The sequence below is a fragment of the Varroa destructor genome, unplaced genomic scaffold (assembly GCF_002443255.2).
Source record: "Varroa destructor unplaced genomic scaffold, Vdes_3.0 BEIS01000005.1, whole genome shotgun sequence".
Classification (NCBI taxonomy): Eukaryota; Metazoa; Arthropoda; class Arachnida; order Mesostigmata; family Varroidae; genus Varroa; species Varroa destructor.
The window spans coordinates 8,523,207-8,544,950 of record NW_019211458.1 but is presented as its reverse complement, the minus strand read 5'-3'; the positions used below and the strand labels follow the sequence as shown (position 1 = coordinate 8,544,950).

General features: G+C 37.5%; 2 protein-coding genes and 1 long non-coding RNA gene across 12 annotated transcripts; 1 reads left to right on the top strand and 2 right to left on the bottom strand.

The window, feature by feature from the left end:
- Nucleotides 1–1,957: 1,957 nt before the first annotated feature.
- LOC111251893 (uncharacterized) lies at nucleotides 1,958–5,848 on the bottom strand. 5 transcript variants are annotated; one of them, XR_015328675.1, is made up of 7 exons: nucleotides 5,681–5,848; nucleotides 5,055–5,149; nucleotides 4,498–4,599; nucleotides 4,102–4,260; nucleotides 3,604–3,805; nucleotides 3,303–3,383; nucleotides 1,958–3,062 (listed from the first exon to the last, which is right to left on the bottom strand). XR_015328675.1 is itself a non-coding variant. In XM_022808993.2 (6 exons), exons 1-6 carry the CDS (start codon nucleotides 5,705–5,707, stop codon nucleotides 3,381–3,383), a joined length of 588 nt encoding a protein of 195 aa, XP_022664728.1. In that variant the 5' UTR covers nucleotides 5,708–5,848; the 3' UTR covers nucleotides 1,958–3,380. The 5 variants fall into 5 exon arrangements, 3 of the variants coding, with proteins under 3 accessions (XP_022664728.1, XP_022664727.1, XP_022664729.1); XR_002674006.2 differs by having other exon boundaries at nucleotides 3,303–3,805; nucleotides 5,681–5,847; XM_022808993.2 differs by having other exon boundaries at nucleotides 1,958–3,383.
- A 34-nt stretch (nucleotides 5,849–5,882) lies between these two features.
- LOC147755243 (uncharacterized) lies at nucleotides 5,883–11,873 on the top strand. Of its 2 annotated transcripts, XR_015328677.1 has the most exons (3): nucleotides 5,964–6,177; nucleotides 7,929–8,088; nucleotides 11,261–11,873. It is a non-coding gene; the product is annotated as an uncharacterized LOC147755243 (long non-coding RNA). The 2 variants fall into 2 exon arrangements; XR_015328676.1 differs by lacking the exon at nucleotides 11,261–11,873 and having other exon boundaries at nucleotides 5,883–6,177; nucleotides 7,929–8,181.
- LOC111251985 (uncharacterized) lies at nucleotides 6,838–16,091 on the bottom strand. 5 transcript variants are annotated; one of them, XM_086990475.1, is made up of 8 exons: nucleotides 14,542–16,087; nucleotides 13,727–13,891; nucleotides 13,194–13,300; nucleotides 12,469–12,523; nucleotides 12,050–12,186; nucleotides 11,686–11,795; nucleotides 10,384–11,425; nucleotides 6,838–8,549 (listed from the first exon to the last, which is right to left on the bottom strand). In XM_086990475.1, exons 1-7 carry the CDS (start codon nucleotides 14,563–14,565, stop codon nucleotides 11,214–11,216), a joined length of 810 nt encoding a protein of 269 aa, XP_086846601.1. In that variant the 5' UTR covers nucleotides 14,566–16,087; the 3' UTR covers nucleotides 6,838–8,549; nucleotides 10,384–11,213. The 5 variants fall into 5 exon arrangements, with proteins under 5 accessions (XP_086846601.1, XP_022664947.1, XP_086846600.1 ...); XM_022809212.2 differs by lacking the exons at nucleotides 11,686–11,795; nucleotides 12,050–12,186; nucleotides 12,469–12,523; ... (1 more) ...; nucleotides 13,727–13,891; nucleotides 14,542–16,087 and adding exons at nucleotides 9,329–9,391; nucleotides 9,600–9,672; nucleotides 9,971–10,046 and having other exon boundaries at nucleotides 6,838–8,121; nucleotides 8,477–8,549; nucleotides 10,384–11,214; XM_086990474.1 differs by lacking the exons at nucleotides 6,838–8,549; nucleotides 10,384–11,425 and having other exon boundaries at nucleotides 11,426–11,795; nucleotides 14,542–14,953.
- Nucleotides 16,092–21,744: the final 5,653 nt, after the last annotated feature.

The following is a 21,744-nucleotide window of genomic DNA, read 5'->3' as shown; positions in this document are numbered from 1 at the left end:
GCTTTCTTGAATAACTTGTTGATAAAATCCTCGAACATCCTAGAAAATAGACATGTTAGTAAGTTCCTTTTCTTTAAAAACATTGCCTAGGCTTCACGAGATCTACTTTGCGTAAAACTATGTTATTGCTCAGCAAGAAGCCCAGACTTAAAAAAATAAACTCCTGTCGTTATAATTCTAGGCACAAACAAGCCATCTACGAAATAACTGCATCTAAAATCTGACCGCAAAGGAAAAATGCGTACTTTTTAGGGATCATTTCTAATAATAATAAGTGAAATTATATTAATTGACTTAGGAAAAGCGTTTGCCTCACCCACATATTTAAAAATATTACAATTTCCAATTTTTGAATGATTTTATTTTTCCTTCATTCGTTGGTTATATCGTGCACCAACATTTTGGGATTTAAATTCAAAATGTCACTAATATTCTTAATGGAGCTGAGGCTCGGCAAATTTGATATCAGGTCGAACAGTGTCATTGTAGTATAAATTCGTAAAAGCGTTAGCACTGGCGCAGCTAGGATCCGATCCAGTTAAAGATGTATTAACGGTAAAACTTTTCACAGAATTTGGAGTATTAGTTACTATAGAATCCAGAACTCACTGACACATAGGTTACATAGAGCCATAAAGGGGCCAAGAAAACCTATTATCGATGCAGGCTCTTATGGAGACTGCTTCCCTTAACAGGCCACTTGGTGTTGTAATTTCCTTGCAATACATTTCTGGGGAGTTATCGCCTGCAATTGTTATCGAGTTGATCGAAACAAACCACAACAAATGGAGTGGCAGTTCCTCATCTCAAGGCCGAGGACAAATCAAATAGTGGTATTCCATGACTACATGTTGAGGAAAACTAAATTCGCCCGCACTGTGTGACCACGACATAACCTTTTCTGGCTACACAAACAGTAAGTATTGTTATTTACTAAAAATAATTTTGATAATGTTACGGAAAATTTTGATGATGATATAAATGAAATAATGATAAAAAATAGCTGTGAACACAATAAGGAAGGAAGTTTCATCCACTCTATAAACAATATTACTTTCTGACTTTTCGATGCGCGACAAATTAAATAATAGGCGCAACGAGAGATCATTTGAAAAGTTCAAGCGAATCACATTAATAATCTACACTTGTGGATTAAATACAACCATCGTTTTATTTTTAAAAACTGCCACAGTTTAAGTATACATTCTTCTGGTCCTTTTGGAAAATTCTTGTTGTTTCAGTATATATATTGATTCCTTGAACACTGGTGTACCTGACTGAATGATATTTCAGAAAACTAGGATGAGGGTAGTAATGATTCAGAATAATCCAAGTAACTAGCTTACAAATCGCTGCTACTGATTTATTCGTTTTCTATTGTTTCGCATTTCTCACAATCACTGTTTTGATTATGACGCATACAAACACATGCATGCGCATAACTGACTTTTTTTATTTACTAGGTTAATCACATATATACACAATTCGCAAATACATATGTTGCAACAGCGTCCTGCCCTTCGCTTGGGCTAGCCGTAACAAGACGTGGTGGACGCTCTTTCAATATATATCCATTTTATATTTATAGTAACATACGAAAAAAACTGCATAAACTGATGTATAAACACTTCCTTATTAGCACAGTGGTATTTTTTGCGCTTATAGAAAATACGATATTATTCTATATTTACACAGTATGTTGTACAGGAGCATAGGCAATCAATTAGACCAAGTGGAGATTTGGTAAGACGATATGATCATTAAATCTAAACAACGGTTTTCGTGTTTTTTTTCTTAACGTGGGATTTTGAGCATCAGCTACTTCGAGATGAATTGGTAAGCGAATACGTCAAGCATGCGATATATAAATGTTTATCTATTTTTTAAGCCTATTATGAGAATACATATTTATCACGTTCGTAAAAATATACTGCGCTTCAATGAATCGACGTATAAATAAACGGAAATTGTTAACTCGTCTTTATTAACAAACGTAAATTAGTTTAATCTTATAGTTACAAAATGTGCGATATTCACACTTCCTTGTCAGTTCTGCTTTGTCGGCGATCATAATGATAATAATCATAGATATATTTGCTAAAGGAATCTACGTTTGTTTACACATTTACACTGTGCAACTCCATCTTGCATGATATACGTGTGATTTACAAATACATCCAGAGCTAGCGTACATGGCTGTCATCACTCAGCCATAAGCTAGCAACTATGAATGTTCACTCCACTGACCCGAAAAGTCAACTGAATTCTATCCTTTTGAAATAGCCATGACAAAGTGAACAAATCGATTGAAACACGCTTGCCATATAACAAAATTTCACCTTTAAGGTCAACCAGAGATGTACTTTCTAGCGAATGTCACACCAGTATGGAGGCACAAAAGTTAACGTAATATTCTCACGTCGACCTTGCATTGATTGTACGAAGTGACCAGCTCCGCCCACAACAACACCGTGAACTGGAATGACTTTAGCACACTTTTTCTGCATTTGAAAGTCTTGAAAAGTCGTTTCGTCGAAAGTTTAATGACGAAATATATATATGTATATTCAGTTTCCCTTTTCAAGAACTTGAACAGCGCCAATTTATACTATTGACTAGGCTGCGACAAAATCCAAATTAAGCACTTGCTTGCTTACTAGAACTTCCTTACACGATATGTTAAGGATACACAAGCTTCTAAATCTATCCGTCTTGCGTGGTGAAGCGGTAAGTCTTATTCAGCGTGGCTACACACAATGTAACAGAGTCTAAAATTATATTCACACCAAGCAAACGCTTGCCAAGTTTCGCAATAATCGGTAGAATCGCTAATTGCTGCCCATCACTATCGTAGAATATTTCCAAATTTCTATTATCTGATGCTTTTAAATAAATAAAAATTTATACATGCTTATTATCATTTTAATCACGTGTTCGGCATGTTACATACGGCATTAAGTCGGTCAACAAAACCGAAAGACAAACTTGGTCATATAACGAAAGTTCCGGATAACGTTCAAATTGGCTTAACTCGCAGCCCGTTTGATGTATGAAGTTGATACCTGCGTGAATATCTACTTTAAGCGTGAGGTTTAATAGGTTTTAACTATACCAAACCCACCTGAGCTGTTACAAAATCAACCCAGTTTACAGTATCTAAAACAAATTTTAATCCACAGACATGTACCTCCAATGGAAAGCGACACATTTTAGACTGTATGTCCTTATAAATAGGGCATTTACAATTTTTAATTTTGTTTTAAGATTTATTAAAGTGACAAAAAGGGAATCAACTCACTTACCATATGTAATGGTACCGTAATAGGTATAAGATCATTCCCCAGAGCGTTGGTTGGCCTCTGGCCACCTCTTGACTAACCTCACTGTAAGGGAGTAGGATCATAAACGATTATAAACTGAATATAAGATCTATTCTCTCACTCCATTGCAACCGTATCTATACCACCGCCTATTACTATGAACATGTACAAGACGATGCCCATCGCTAGCCCACTGCCCGACTACCAAGAGCGGAAAATAAAATTAATTCGAGTCATCAGCATACTGAAGCTTTTGTCCCGGTCCAGCAAGACCGACACCCACCACTGAGTCTACTTCGTGCTCGTGTGTGGCATTAAGCATGTTAAGGGTGAGATCGGCCGATGGTGGAGCATGTGTGGAACTATGGACTGACGGCTTTTGTTGAGCGGCTAGAATCGTTGCTGCAAGCGCAGCCTGTTGAGAACTTTCCTGCTTGACACTGGGCATGCTAGAACTCGTGATAACGCCACCTGAAGACACTCCGCTGTTGACACAGCGACACCAGTTATAAGAAGTGAACGTAAGTACGAAAACGATCATCAGGTTTTTTCTTCAATCTACGGTCATGTTAAACATGGCGGCGTAGTAGGTAGCTTAGTTAAAGCAAAATACGTATTCTTATTATTTAACACTTGATGAGTCAGTCAGTGCTAAAGTGTTAAGTTATTAATACCGTAGCTACGCAATGAGAAACAAGTTGTCACTAGCCAAAATACTCTGGATAAGTATGCTGTAATACTTATTATAAGTAAAAGTACATGTGACTAGTAATTAACGTACCCGACCGCTGCAGGCCCTGCGGTACTCGTTGCTGCGACCCCTGCTTTTGCAGTCGTGGCTGCATTTGTGCTATTTGCTCCCGTAGAAGTCTTCTTGATTGCCGCTGTTACGCCGGCACTTTCATATGCTTTTCGTTTCATATTGTTTTTAATCTGTGAACTACATTTATAATAGACGTATGAAACGAAGAGCAGTTAAGTTTTGTACGTATATATCAGGTTTTGTCCGAGTGCAGTTATCAAAGCCGGCCGGTTAAGCCAGAGTTTGGCCGTTATTACATTTATAGCCCTAGTGTAAGTAAAATTATTCGAGTATAGATAAACATTTATATTTTGTTTTATGAGTGTATAAGTTTAATCCACTACTTTAAGAAGGACCCTTGTAGAACGTACTTACATCGCCCTATTTTTAATGTTCTCGGATATTTTTTGTAAATCCTCGGAAAACCTTTTGACGGCATTTCTGAGCATCTCTATTTCTTCATCTGTCCACTTCCCTCTGAAAGGAGCACAAATTGGCAGAATGTGTATGGTTCAATGGTTACAAATATGATCAAAATAAATTTCCTTATAAAGAAGCAATACGAGAGGCTAAATGATCAGCACGTCAAAAGGTTTTTTGACCTCAAAATGCGCCTTACATTGTAACTGAAGATGAATATGATAACCACTGTGCTCAATACTACCTTTACCAAAGGAAATTTGTATAAGAAATGTGTTTTTATGAAGGGTATGTAGACTTACAGCGCGTTATTTTCATTTTTAAATCTAGTCCACAGCCGATGGACTCCACAGCTGTATGACTTTAGTTCACAGCAGCTATGTATTAACTCCAGTTTACAGTTCAATAAAGTCACTCCTAAATCTAAAAAATGTGCACATGAGATAAGAAAGGAACTAAATTGCAGAATTTGATGGTGACCATAATCACCGATATGCTCATTCTCTGCTTACCCCGTTATATTTTGATCCGTGTCAGAGTATAGCTGCATAGATAGTTCGCCTAACTGCGTAAAGGCTGTACCCGCAGCAGTGAAAATTTCGCCAACCTGCAAAATAATAACCGATAATCACACTTATTCTGATTATTATGATAATTACACAAGTGTCGTACGGTGCGACATCAAGCGACCCAAATAGCACATCATCCAATTAGACGATGTCTAATAATTATGCTATATTACATTTATAATAAGATGAACCTTGAACAACCAGACCTAGTTGCTAGTTGCTAAACGAACGAAAACTGGTACTCATTGATTGACAACAATTTAAATCAATACGTGTCAAGTAAGCACTATAATATCTTTAAACAACTATTGTGTTGTGACTAAATACGTTGAAAATGTTATATTTTCACTTTACGCATGTGACGTTTTCACACCTGTTTTTCAACATTCAGTGCTCTACAGCAGCCTTTGCATTCAAATATTTTGTACGAATGTCAGCTTTATAAACAGTCATGTGCTCTTTGTTAAATTAGAAGTGATGTGCCAGCTCGAAGAAGATCGAATGCGCCTTTGAATTCGAAGCAATCGAATACCTTTTCCATATCTACTATTCTTTGCATGTATACAAACCTTCGCGGCTGAATGACTGGAACTCATCGTTGTACTACCGTAAGTAGACACAACTGCACCTAACAACTCACCGCCACTACAAACACAAATATCAATTTTTTTCACTCAACAATACAAATCAGACTCCCTGTTGCAGTACTCAGAAGAATAGGCAGTCAATTGTTGCCTAGAATAATTATTAAATGTTGTTTATATTTTGATGTTTGTATACAAACGGAAACCAATAAAGATGATTCGATGTCTGCTAATTGACGGCTTTCATGTTGTCGATACCAAACACACATAAGTAAATTTACTGATGTCTGGCACAGGGCATGGCGGTTCACCTCGCTAGCTAACAAAGATTTTTAACTCAAATGATTCAGGATTTTTTTGTGCATAGTTGATGTCATTAATAGTACCTGAGCCCTACGACTAGTTTTCGCATTACATAGTTTTCAGAATATGCATTTATGAAGTGTGGTGGAAATGTCATTTACTCAGATATCCTGAGAACGGTGGGTTATGAGAATATATTCTATATATAGGTTTTCTCCTTTTGGTAGGACTATTCATTGGTAAAGGTTTTTATAAACAAAATCAGGTTTTTAGTTATGAATCTTATATTTCTACTAGCGCAACGCAAAAACATAACTCCATAGGGTTCCTCATAATTGTTTTACCTTTAGTAAGCTTTTCGTAGATTAAAAAATTGCCGTTAGCCTTTTTTACATCTAGACATATTAAAAAACCTATCAAACCTAATAGCAAAAAAAATTACTGATTAAACACAAACACAGCTTTGTGTGCCTTTAACTTGCCAAATAATTTGCCGATGAGCAAACGGTGTAACATGTTTAGGTTTTGGATGCTGACTATGTAATGGTGAGCAAATGTTTCATGTCCGGTAGTACTGTAGGTAAGCATTACCTTTGAGTCAGATGTCTTATGCAAAAACCGCACAATAATGCCGTTTCAGGTTATGTATAGGGGTTACCCTGTTTTTGAGCTGAGCGGAGAGTTTTTAATTACCTAAAAATGTACTGGAAAGTAAAAGCCATTGGGAATGATAACGGGTTGCCTGTTTCTAATAGCGGTAATTTGACATTCAAACCAATATCTAGTGTGCTTATTAACAACCGATGTTGATTTTGCTGTAATAAATAGCCCTTACAAAGTCGCATGACATTTAAGCACATTTTATTGAAGCAAAACCTTATAAATATATAATCTTGGTGAGTAGGCGTTCCAAAGTTATTTGGTTGTTCTGTTAATCATTCATAGAACTTATGATCTAAATAGTAAATTATTCGAGTTGGTTCACTTCCTTGTGAATGTTTTTAAAAGCTTAGTTTGAAGTTAGAGAATTAATAATGATTTGCATTACAAACCTGAGATTACACTATATGACCTACAATATATACAAGTAATATATATGAATAGCTATAAACCTTGTCATATTATCTTAGTTGAAGATTGGGCATAACCGCGGATTATGGCGAATACAGAATGAGCTCAAATTCGCTGTCCAGTTATTGAAAAATGTCACAGTATAAAATGTCTCGAATTAGTAATACGACCTACTGTGTTTTGTGTACCCAAACGTTGCGCACATAACGGAAACCGCAAAATATTATTGAAAAAATTATTACATATTCTATCTTTCTGCATCGTGCTTTGGACTTCGTAAATCCAAGTTTCCTCGCAAACAGTGCATGTCGAAATTAGCAACGCCGTTTGTCATATATTAAAAGGTTTCAACATGTGTACAAAAACACTTGTCAACGCAATTTATCTGTTAACCGAATCACTTTATGACAGAGTCGCTTGGCCGGAGGGTTGCAAAGACATCTCTTTAATCATTGCATCGTAGATGCTATGAAACAGGTAGTTAGGTGTGATCCTTTTCAAAAAAAAGTCGAAAGACTAACGGACTATACAGATTAGACTACACCTTTGATAGGGTATTGTCAGCCACTGAACCCTAAATTTAATATTCTTGGATTTTAGTTTAGAATTGACTCTTATATTACTTCAAACCATCATCATCTGTCAACAGTCGTTTGATACCATAGTCGTTTGATGATGATCTACCATTTTATAACGCCAATGGATTTAATAGATTAATCTGAACGCAATTTGATGTGTACTATCGGTCATTTCGCGATATTTGTCCAGTTCTTGCTGTAAACACCCTTATGCAATTAGAACAGCTGAGAAAATCTGCCACCTTGTATACAATAATTCTCTTTTTCTTCTTTATTTTTAGACTAATATTGCAAGCAAGTTCTAATAAAAAAGAAAAAAACAGATCAGCGGCAGCAGTTCGCTCCCATTTGCGGACAGAGTCAACAGCAGCACCACTTTTGGATCTTATCGTGGATGATTTGGAATAGTCCGTGTAAAGAGACTCCGGCCCAGATTCCGATGTAACTGCCGATGTAGCCTAAAACCATTTCTGGCTAAAATATAACGTACAACAAACATCAATACAATAATCAATTTCACTGTATGAACTCATATATATATTATTTTTATTTAATTCAAGTTAGGTGTATACTCGTATCACACGTACGATAAGCAGATCAAGGATTTGCTTAATCGAGCTCTCAAACGTATGTAACATGTCGTTGCGAGATGGCTAAGTTTGAAAAATTGTTTTAAAGTTAAGTAAACCTAACGGATTTTCCTAGTTTCCTCCATAGGACTTATGTAATGAATAAGATGAATTTATGCCTATTAATCATGTCAAAATACTGCATATCCAATCCTGAAAAAGTAATCGAATAGCAGGCTGTAATAGATTTAGATACGTACCCCAATAGTTTGTACATATCGAAAATATTCCACGCTCGAGGATCCGAATGATAGCATTAAGGTTGCACGATGTCTGTAAAACAGAATTATTAGGTTGATGCGCAGGTAACGTTCGTTTTTGTTATTTGTTTTTGTTTCATCTTCTGATTATCGAGTGCTTTATACCGCTGTTTTTGTAATTATCTTTTTTACCCGTCACAATTTTATCGGAAGTTTGGACCTTGATTGCAGGTTTGAGTATCATTGTTCAAATCAAGACCGTAAAATTATCAGATTAAAAATATAAATTGATTAAATAATATATTTTTTAGTTACCACTCTTTACCTCTTTTAAATGGCTCGACTTGATATAAAACAATGGCAATCTAACCCTGCATCAAAAAGGTATATTTAAGAAAAAAACATTGCAGTCAAAACAAAACAGTGTCAATCTATTTGTTAGGCAAAGCACGTATATGTACGCATTATCCTAATTATTATTTAAGTAGGTTTGTTAAGGTGAAAGATTAACACAGGATAAAAAGAAGTCGCCTTCCAAATTTAAAGCTTGTCATTACAACCTGTACCACACTTACTTTAATGATAAAACTTCAGTATTATTCCAGTTTATATATTTCCGACCTTCAAATATTCACACGCATTTGCATAATCTGTAGCTGGAGTGTACGCAAAATATGGCTGCGCGATATGCCCCGTAAGCTTTTTCCGCAACTGATTCTCCTTGGTTATAGATATCGGAAAACATATGTTTGATTATGAATTTAGGCCGTGAACATAAATTCTATAAGTTCATAAACCCAAAGCAAATAATTCTGACTTGCGTGCCAATGTTTGCACGGAAACGTAACTCACATATCAGTCTCGTTCCGTTCATACCGGTCGATGCCGGAAAGACGAACGTCATATCTCGTTTGCCTGCATTTGAAGCATTCAAACAATTCTTCAATTCAAACAAAACATTCAATAAATATATATTTTGACAAAATTGCTGCACCTGAAGCTCCTGAAGAATCATTTATATTTCATCACGAGGCATTTCTTTATACCGATATTATTAAGCATTCCTATCTATATTATTATCTCATACGCGTATCATATATTACAAGACTACAGCAATACTTACAAACAGCCGAGGTGGCATCTTGTTTGGCACGTGTCATAAGATCCGTTTATTTTCAAGGCATTCATGCATGTTTCTAAAGGAGAATTATAAATACCATACATTTCAATAACGATTACAAGCCTGTTTCCTGAACCCTGATGCCGATTAGTCTTTATAAAAAAAAACATTTCAAGTCCTTGCGATAATCGAAGAATACAAGGCTCGATGATATATATACTACCATAATATTTTATATAATTCGTAATTATTTAAATTATTCGTAAGATTCGTGAAAACTCATAGATATTATGATCTTTCCCGTAGATCTCAAGAACCAAATTGGTTGCAATGCTTTCGTACATGGTCATACTAAAAAATTCCGCCATATTTACCCTGTACTTGGTAGCCACATAGCCTGTCGCCGTATATGACTGAATACTCGTGATGTGGCAGACTACAGTTGCAAATCTATAGGAAAAGGTATGTCATCTAGTCAGTATTTTTTCTTTAATGAATATAGTGACAGCTCAGTGAAGTTCCGTGCCAATGAAGTAACATCAAGTGCTCGATCAGATCCTTTGATTCATCAATACATAGGGTATATCTCAATTAAGAGGTGTGACATTCGAATTTGAATGATGCTCTGGGGTTACAAAACAACACTTATATGCTTTCTATTCCAAAAATATTTGAATACTTTGGGTTCCAGCACCGTTTTCTTCCTAACTATCGTATTATTACCGCAGCAAAGAATTGCCGCGGTATTGCATACAACAGGCATATTATTGTGTTTTGTCTCGCTTACCTCCTGCTCGAGGTGCATTTGGCACTCTTGGATACATCCAGCGTGTGTATGGTAGCCGCCCCATTCAGGTCGAAAAGGTCCCTTGTCGTAAGCCTCACATTGAGTGTGAAACGGTCGGGGTAAACGAACTGTTGTATGCTAGTGTTTAATATGATACATAGTTCACATGACATGTACCATTAAAACGAGCAACGATAATTATGCTTTATGATAGGATATACCTTGTATGATATGAAGCTGGTGAGATCAGCTAAGTTTTGATTTGTATCTAAAGGATTGCCACCCGCTCTGTGCTAATGGAGTTGAAGACGTATCATTATTCACATTATACTTCGCAAATAATTATTTATTTATTTATATAGCAAAAAATATATTAAGAATATGTATACCTTCAATCTCTATTTTGATTTATTTCTTTTATTATTGCGACACCACTAACCTAGCGCTTACGGTCACAGAGGGTCGCCTATTTGGCTGTCTAAATGTGAACTTCAGGTATTTCATCCAAAAGCGGTTGCTTTATTTAAATAATTAATTTATTACTTGTAATAATTCTAACAGTCAGTGTGAGATTATTGAATCTAGTCTTCAGGGTCTTAGATTTTATGTCCAGACGAAATCTAGGATAGGGAGTCTATGGCCAAGACACGTGACAATTAATCCCAGCAACAAACATAGTCATTTGACCTGGTGTCTTAGTCCTTTGTTAATAAAAGTACAATTTTAGGACGATGTGCAGTAAATACAGCTAATTTCTTTAATGAATATCGATAGTTCGAATAAAAAACGCCGTTAAATATGGAGGAAACAATTACTGACATTAAGTTGCTTTACAACATAATTATTAAACAAAATAAAAAGCCTCGTTTTCTGGCAGGAACCTGGGTGACTGACGCTTCAACAAGAATATCTTGGAACATGGAGATGGCTTCAATTCCGATGGGAGGATTGGTACGCGCTTGGTGGACGTAAACGGGGATGGAACCGACGCCCCAGAACGATTGCACTGTAGTTTCGTTCCAATGTAGCTCGATCTGAAGTTCTAGATTTTAGAAACAATGTGTGTATCAGTTATATGAATATTATACTCTACAGGTGTATGTTTGTTAGCATTTGAAGCATACTCAAAAGTATTTAATCCTTGCGTGGTTGGAGGAGACGAATTATTTATTGATTGTGGAAAAGTGCGCTTTCTCCAAATATAATGCACAGGTATGCAGAGCAAGCTGATAGAGTGTTTGAGAGGTTTCATACGTTTTGAAAGCTTAAGCTGGGAAAGCTGAGATATTATTACTTGCTTACCATACAGCCAAGGAGTTGGACAACGATGAAAGGTATGATCCATTGCCAGCTGACTCGTATCAAAGACGAAACATAACCGAGCTGGCGTTTTGAAGTAGGCACGGTTCAGGCTAGCGTGTAGATTAGAAGAAGATTAACTGACAGACAAATAAAAGTCGTGATATCGACTAAATATTTCCACACAAATATTTCACTAGCTGATATTTATTAATTGCATTTAGCTTTTTATTATTTTTTATGCAAACTACATCATTCAAATATCAAAATCTGATGGCTCTAAGTAAACATAAAATCGGGTAACTGGCTCCTAGCCTCATAGATAGACTACCGTTGTTTAGCCTAATAGTTAGTTCTTCTTACGAACAATTCAACGCAGTCGAAAGCTGGGCAGACTTCCGAGCGGCTCATCATCCTGCATTTGAATAAATTTTCAATTGTAGGCTGACCGTAAAATCGAAACTCATTCATGATGGTGAACTTGGGAACAGAGTGCAGCTGCATCTACATAAAGTCCACATAAAAAATGTATCAAAGGAAAATCACGAGATGGAAGGTTGAATACGATACGAATTGTAAGTAATATAATAGAAAAACTCTTGAGCATATGAACCGCTTTTACATCTGACCATGAACTTCGCAGACTCTGAGAAAATCTAAAACCCTACCTAATCTAAAAAATCTGTGTTAGTGGTTTCCTAGTTTTCATCAGAGTAATTTCTTTTCATACACTAGTGAGTCATAAATGTATCAGAAAATTGCCGAACTGATGGTACAAATACTTACATCTTTCCGTGTGCAATTCTGAGGCCAGTATTGGCAGAGTCTGGTCATGTTGTACCTAGATTATTAAGATACAAAAAACACATGATAATAATAGTGGACCTTTTGCTTGAATTCATCGAATATCTCTCCAGGATTTGGAAGTATATTAGAAATAGTTGATACTTTGTTTAGTTTACTTACTGGTCGTATTACAACAAGTTTTTCAAGATTCCAGTACATTTTAGAGCTAAATGACGAAAGTATGGTGAAATCATTATTAAACCAGAATTAAAGAAAATTGCGTTAGACAAAGGCGCAGGGTCACTTATACACGAATATGTTTTCGCTTGCTCAGTCAAAATGGGGTAGTTTTCAGACAGTTGCATTTATGCCTAAATTTTGTTTCACTGGAAAATGTCGAAGCTCAACGAACAAAATTATGATTCGGTCGTAATAATACAGATTCTACCAAGTTCGGTCATTTCAAAGTTTTAACAATTAGTTATGAAACTTGCTGTATAAGCTGATAGCTAGCAAAATATAGAAGTCATACCTTTTCTTAACTTGATTATATAGGACGAAACAATCTTACGACGAGCATTTTGTATTTACTACACGATTTGTTAATTGTGTATGGAAATTCGTGCCCCCGCAACAAGTCATAACAACAAACAATTTAGTGTGTGTAACTTTCTCATCACCACACACAGAAGGTGCTGGTATATGAAAAGCGTTATTCTATTTACCAATTTTCCGGACAGACGGTTACTCCTGGAAACTCAGCAGCTTCTTTAATAAGAGCAGGTGATACGAGCGACGGATAAGCGAGGTATGCGCGCAACGCAGTATAAACCTATTCATAGTTATATCATTGGTCGAATAGGATTAGTTGTGCTTTTCGTAAAGGTATTTGCGTGTATAAAATTCTCATGTATACCTATTACTCACAACGATGTTAGGATGAATGAGTGTATGTATATAACCTAAAAACTATAGAGCGGTCTACGTTGTCAGACACTTATTGATTGGACCTAAATAAGCACAAATCGAATATAACTACACAGTACACTCATGTTCGTAAACTATAAATATATGTACAGTTAATGAATAAATTAGTAAAAACGACAGAGTGCATTTATGCAATGCTTTGTCATATTGACAATTAATAAAATAACAACTAATAGCAAATGAGAATATACACCTACTGGCAGTAAGTTACTTGCTCAGCACCAGGTAAAGTGTGAGAGACATTGGCGAATCTATATAATATTATACTAACCTGGTAGCCACAACCTAAAGAACAAATTATGCCGACAAACCACGCAAACAGGCGTTGTCTGACGTACTCGATGATACGAAAGTATTTTTTACGCCAGATGGTACAATTCTTGTTTCGTTTGGAAGTACCGTATATGCAACGATTCATCGAATACCTCTTGGTGTCCTATAAATCGCGCATTGTTTTAATCAATCTCTTCAAAAAAATGTAAGGACTTTGAAACTCGGAGAATATAGCAGTCTACACCATAACACAATGATACCGATGACAAACTTCGAAGTAATCAATTCAACTGATAAAAATAATCAAGTCTTTATGAACTTCGTAGTGAAATGATTAGCATTTTCCAAGATATTAATTTTTTTTTTAATTTCACTACTATATTGTCTTATTGTTCATATGTTTGCAGCTAATTCATTTGTGGTAAACCTGTATAAACTAGAGACTAGATAGAGAGAGATAAAAATAGAATAGAGAATGGCCTGTCTTCCATTGTCTTTGGTTATTAACTAGACAGTATTTATGAATTAGATGTTGAAGGATTAATCAGTGCTCTTTATATGATCTTTATCTTCTCGTTGTTTAGAAAGCTTTTATAGATTTGGCATTGATGTTTATAGGACATATTTGGTTTATTATGAGTTTTATAATTGAGCACGGTAATCTCCTGTATTATGCTGGTCCGGATAGGGTCGTTTTTGACTGAGCTTCAAATGTAATATTACCAGACATAAATCTAACTCAATTTAAACGATAAGATAAAACATTAAGATAAAGCAGTTGGATTGTTGCGAAACTAAGCTAGCTGAGTTTACCTGGTTTGCTAAAGCTGACGACATTGATGGCCAGAGTACGCAGAAGACACCGAGAGCCGATAGCTAGCATCGAATGGAAGTTGAGAAATGAGCTTTGCTCTATTCCCTACGTTGCTAAATAGCTGATCCTTGCTATGGAGATAAATGTCCAACTAATTTCTTTTGTCGTATGTTTTAACTAACGAATCGTCGTGTAATTGCATCTTAGAGCAACTAGCTAATTACATTGACGGATATTAATACTACATTATAGAGCGCCCTAGGTCTTTCTGACTCGTCCGCTTACACGTGCGTTAATATTTAACTAGACCACAAACTGTACACGAGATTCATAAGTGTAGCCAGGAACAGAAGCTGCGGTAAAATCGCTTATATCCAACCAATGGTAATCAAATGTGTATTATACTTAATGACTATGTATTTAAGATCCACTTTGGAAATAAAAAAATTAATACACCATTAATTGTATCTTCAACGGGGGTAGGCTGTTGTAAACACATTTTGACTTTGCTTCTCATCATCATCATCATCGGTTTTCATCTGAGTCGTTAATACCTTTTTAAGGTAAGTCAAGGCTAAGGCATCATGCAGATAAGGATTTCCTGTTAGGTTTTTTGTTTGCTGCTATGGGATTCCTACCCACTAAACCCAAGCCTTCCTATTCTTCGATCTTTACTTGGAATGGTTTCCAATATTGCTTCAATCAAGGCTTACAGGGACGGCTGTCGTACCTGTGTTGCGCACCAGCGTATTGTTACATCTAGTTGAAAGCCTTGCTAATTCCGTACATAGTCTTTTTGAACGTACTCAATCGTGTAGCGGTGCCTCAGGTGTATTTTCACTTTGTATTCACTTCCGCAGGTACTGATTCTTAAGGTCCTCCTGTGCCATCTTTATCTCCTGTTGTTTCCTATATTTAGTTAGCCAGTTGCTCCGGCAGTCTTCGGTTTAACGCTTGTCTTCTTACAATCTACTATACATTGTTAATAGACTCACGGACGTTGTTCATGCCTGATGCATTGATGCAACTTCTAGTCTACTGATGACTATGGGTAGAGTACACATTAATAGTTACCTTGTTAAATTGCCCGCCCCATCTAGTTCATCACTATTTTAGCCCGTCACAACATTTAATCTGCGTCACATCTAGCGTAACATAAACCATAGTTCAACTGTAGACCTAAACCTTTACGGCAGCACCAAATCCGTTATCTTGTTGCAGCTATTTCGTTTCAAAGTTCTGTTTTTTTGTATTTAGCCAGTCCATTAGCAATATTTGTTTTACGTATGCCCTAAAGTCCCTGCTCAACGTATGCCGTTCTCCTATTTAGATCATCCAACAATCCTGCCTACACACGGTAATCCTCTCATCAGCCTGTTGTAATAGTTGATTCGTGATACGATTAATTCTACATTCGCTAGGTTGCAGTTCTCCTAAGACCACGTCGTGTTTATTTTTCATAGCATTTAGCGATGCGATTCTCACTGGCTTAACTGAAGTCTTTCATTTAAATTAGGCCTTCATAGCCAACCGATAGCATGGAGCCATTGTGGTGACACCGTATGTTCGGTATGAGACACTGTTCCTAAAATCATACATGACATGTTTAATGCATCTTTTTCTGATGAGGTATCTGTCGACAAACACAGAGATCTCAATAATAATTTGTTTGCATGTGCTGGAAGTGTCGTTCCTGATGGCCGTGTTTGTTCAATATGACCATCATTCATATTGATTAGGATCTAGGCCGCTCACTACTCATTTTCAGAGCACTCCTGTTTAGTACTAGGCATGCGTCAAGCAATATTGGTAATTATAACCTCGTTTGTCTCGCCTTAATGCGCTACATACAAAAAATTTGAACAAAAATCCATTTTGGATTCACAACAGGCCTAAAAATGTAAGGGCTAAAAATGGTCGATGAGCATCAAAGAGGCAAAAAAAGACTCTTAGACCTTATCTGGACGACCTTATGGGCAACGGATATTGTGCTCTTTAAAACGGTCGTTTATTTTTATATGAAAGATCCAGTTGTTCTAATACTAGCTTGTCAGACTGTTTTAATTAACGTTCTAGCCCTCTATGAGGTTTGCTTTCTGATTTGCTTTCTCTAGAAACCTTTTATGGATCTTTCAGAAGCCGGAATGACATACACCGTTAATATCGAAAGAAAGGGAACTTACAATGTTTGTGGAGGCTCGTTTTACGTGAGCGTATTGGATAATGGCTGAGTTGAATTTCAACATTTTGAACCTTTGATATATAAATAATCGTCCACAAACGTCAATGGCTCCCACAAACAGTAGTCTGCTAATTGCAAAGGTAAGGTTAATCGTATCCTTTTAAATACGGTGAAGAAGGATTATTATAGGGGTGCTAAGATGTCTGTTTTCCATAGCACCGCAAAAAAAGGGATATCATATTGTAACAATTACGTATAGCAGTTTTGCATATCTTATTTCACCTTCATCGACTTGTTTCTTTCTACATTATTTTTGAATTTGTGTTAAGTTGCAAAGTTGCAGTGATTGATAAACGTATTTGAACATCTCTCCTTGTTCAGATGTTTTTCTTTATAAATTTAAAAGCGGTACTTCAGCTGGTGTATCATTCACGAAGCTTCATAAAGGACTCATTTAATAGCTTCTCCGAGGGCAGGCTATTCTGCAGAAGCTATTGCAGTCTTGCGTATGCTGATTTTTAGAGCGAGACCTGCCGTTCCCTTAGACCAGCTAATTATATCTTGTCACCAAATGATCTCTAAGCGCTCGAAATATTGCATATTCAGGTGTGCTCATGGTCTGAAAACGTTTGTAGCGTTGAGTCTCTACACAAATCTCGTCGAGCATACGCCATACGTCAGGAATCGAAATCACAAACATAGCGTGGCAAGGGTCAGGCAAATCTCCGGCTTTTGGCTGATTAAGGGAAGCATTCTCATAGTATGATAATTCAATAGGAGTCACTCCTGTGTTTATGGTTTGGCATTTAGCTACCCTGTCGTTACACTGCTCCCATCCACCTATTATTTCGCAAGGAATCACTCCATACGTCCTGTCTTATGCTTCCTTATAAGCGGCTTTCAAAGCAAAAGAGACATTTATGTGTATCTATGCATAGATATATATCGTTCTCCTATTATTACTTGACAGATTATTCTAGGACGTTTGCAATATACAGTAGTATGTCTGATGGCATAGCTACTCAATTGTTTGTTGCGCGGATTGATAATTCTAAGTAAAGTTGCTATTTGGTGTGAATAAATATTTAAAGTGTAACTATTATAAGATAATTAGGTCTGTAGTGATATATTCATTCTTTTGCGTTAGTCGTTGTTGAATGCGCTATACAACAGGGTGCGCCCCATTTATTCGTAGTCACTAATACAAATGGGACCATATAAGATGGAAAAATATTACTTTGCATATCGAAGCCACTATGAATGTCGATAAAAGATCACAGCGTGGATATAGCTCATCAGTCTGCTGCCAATAACGAACGCCGAAGTGAGTGCTAACTGTCGGGCTTTTGGCCGTGCTCAAAAATACGATAATTTGGAATCGTAGAGCAAGTAAAGGAGATTGCCATCTAGCTGCTGGGCTAAACGTCGAAGTTAGTGTTTGGTGACAGCCTTAACAGCAGCTGTTCAAGTAAAATCGACGGTTACCACGCGAAGCGTAAAGACGTACTGTTATCGTTTTCTCATTGGCACAAATTACCATGAGTGAGTCAATGGTGTTGTCGGTAATTATGCCGCAGACCCAGCTGCCACCGCCGCCGCCGCCCCCAGAACCACAGCCGATAATTCTGTCAATGATGGCACCACCTGAGCCTGTTCAGCCGCTTGTTGTGTCAATGATGGCTCCTCCACCACCCCTACCGCCGGCCCAGGCTTTAGTTTTGTCGGTTGTGGCGCCACCTACTTCAACAGCTGATCCCTTTGTTCTATCGATGATGCCGCAGGTGCAGGCGCAGCAACAGCAGCAGCAGCAGCCTCAACAACAAACGATGATGTTATCAATCATGAACGGGCAGTCGGTGGATTACAATCAACAGAGTGTACCCGTTCAACCCCCGGTTATCCAGTTGTCCCAAGTGGGTAGTGCGTATCAGGCAGTGTCGGTGTCACAGATGCAGCCGGTGTCACAGATGCAGCCGGTGTCACAGATGCAGCCGGTGTCACAGATGCAGCCGGTGTCACAGATGCAGCCGGTGTCACAGATGCAGCCGGTGTCACAGATGCAGCCGGTGTCACAGATGCAGCCGGTGTCACAGATGCAGCCGGTGTCACAGATGCAGCCGGTGTCACAGATGCAGCCGGTGTCACAGATGCAGCCGGTGTCACAGATGCAGCCGGTGTCACAGATGCAGCCCGGAGGAGCGAAGCCTGGCATGGAAGTTCCTGAACCTGTGTCTGAAATGGGTGCGTCCCAGATGGGTATCAGCAAAGCGACCACGACTTCCGCTAAGGTTCAGGCCAGGGGGCCTGTCATAGCGAAGACCACCAGCAAGACGCCGGCGAAGTCGGCGGCTGGGGCCAAGGGCAAAGCATCAGTTAAGACAGGCGCTAAAGGAGGGAAGGAAACAAAGGGGGCAGCAAAGGACGCCAAGGCTCCGTCCTGGCTGAAGACGAAAGGAAAATGATGTGATCACAGCAGGAGACTAATACTACAAAAGGACAAATTAAAGTGATATACCGCGGTCGCGGAGATACTGGCGTTTGAGATATTTGGTGTATTAGCGTAAAATAATGAAAGAATTATTGGTATATTACATTCGATTCGAAATTCTATCGATTCGAAATTCTATATTGGAATGTTGTATGTATGAGGATATGTAATAACGTATTACATTCGTTTATTGTATTACATTCGTTTATTATGTGTAAATTCGTATGAGGATATGTAACTTATTACATTCGTATTACATTCGTTTATTATGTGTAAATTCGTTTATTATGTGTGTGTGTCTTATTACATTCGTATTACATTCGTTTATTATGTGTAAATTCGTTTATTATGTGTGTGTGTCTTATTACATTCGTTTATTATGTTTATTATGTGTAAATTCGTTTATTATGTGTGTGTGTATATGTATGGGGATATGTAACTTAAAGGGTTTGCTAGCCCAAAGTTTATGCTATACTAGGGTTAGCCAAACTTGAAAGCTCCACTTGACTTACGTAGCTCGTTTATTATGTTTATTATGTGTAAATTCGTTTATTATGTGTGTGTGTCTTATTACATTCGTTTATTATGTTTATTATGTGTAAATTCGTTTATTATGTGTGTGTGTGTGTATATGTATGGGGATATGTAACTTAAAGGGTTTGCTAGCCCTAAGTTTATGCTATATGTAGCAAACTTGAAAGCTCCACTTGACTTACGTAGCTACATGTAACTTGCAAGCTTGAAAGCTCCACTTGATTTACATAGCTACATGTAACTTGAAAGCTATTTACGTAGCTACATGTAACTTGAAAGCTATATAATGTAACTTGAAAGCTATATACGTGACTTGAGTTGACTTTGAAACATGTCTACTACAACTGCCGTTATTGCCGCGACAATCTTGCTTTTCGGGTTCTTTCTTCGATGCGGTGGTTTTTCATTCAGTACCGCTGTAGCCTTGTTGTTCGGGTTTTTTCTTCGATGTGGTCCTTCAACGATGATTCCCTTATCGTCATGGATTAAGAAATGGCTCTACCGAAAAGTTTCTTGACAACCTGTTCTTGTCTCCGGCATTTCATTGCCTCGGTTTTAGATATGTTCCAGTAATGGTTTTCCGTCCGCTTTTTTGTTTATGAGTCAGTTTTCACTTGCTTTATACTGTCATGGTCTTTTCACTTGAGCATAGTTTTTTTTTACTGAAGTGTCCAATTTGTCACATTTGAAATGGAATGCCCACATCAAGACCTGAATTGGAGGAATCTGGATAGCAATTAAGAAACAAGTTTTCCACTTAAATGTATAACAGTAGAGCATTAATAAACAAAACTATAAAAGAGGATCAATAAACAAATATGGCAAATTGTGCGTCAATGTAATGCGTACACACGTATGGATAGACGAATTACGGACATACACGGAAATTTCATCTAAACATGAGGTCAAGGAAATGAGTTGAGCATAAGCGCTAACAAAATAAACGTAGTTTTGACCAGCTAAACGAATGGGAAAAGGATACATGCGAACTTGAGGTTCGACTGCCAGTGGAGGCCTGCTTAAAAACAATATAGGCCTTGCGTTAGGTTTAACATGAACTTCATACATAGAGTCAAATGAGAGTTTGTGAAAATAACGCTTTGTAAACGGTTAGACATTTTTTTAACGAGTCTATACGCTGTGCTCAATAATAAAGCAGAAGTGGTTTGACTCTGGAAAAAAAGAAAACAAATAGCGTCGTTGTGCCGGATTCACAGATGAGCCAGCAGTACGACTTGAGCGCCTCGAATAGAACAGCACATGCTGAGGGGAGTGGCAACTCACCATCGTAATACTCACCCTTATCTGAAGTGACGGTAGGAATGATGCTAGATGAAAGGATAGACGAAAAATTGTAAAATGTGTAGAAATATAAGATCCTACATCGGCTAGGTTTCATCAATAAGATGATATACGAAATAACGAGTGGTAAGTTGAAAATTACGAAACGCGAGCAGGCATGATGTAGATAACAGTTTTTAATCTCAATGATGGGACAGGATGGTCTGGGCCGCTGATATGTATTTGAGTGCGTTGCCATGTTACCTATGAATAACGCTGGTTCAACTATCAGCGTTGACGAATAGTTGCTATGGCATATTCTTGTCATGCCGTGTCGTACGCCTATTGGGGGAAAATCCTATCCAATATAGCCAAGAAACCGGCTAGCCAACGATTAATGGCGAGAAACATAACTTGTTTAGTGTTTCGCAGTGCTAGTCTGCCCTTCGCAAGCTTCAGCAGGGTACTGGACGAGACCCAATTATGTCTTAAACTCTTTGCTTGGTCACCAACCGTAATAATATCTCACGGTTCAGATCGACCTACAGGGAGGTGATTCGATATACAAAGAGCACAAACTAAAAGTGCGCTTACATATTCTACGTGGGCTCAAACGTGTCAGCGTAGGACTTCGATGCCACAAAAAAAAATATTCTTTTTGTGGTGGAGAGAACTCTATGTGATGATATTAACTATTGAATTGGCTAAAGTAGCCAG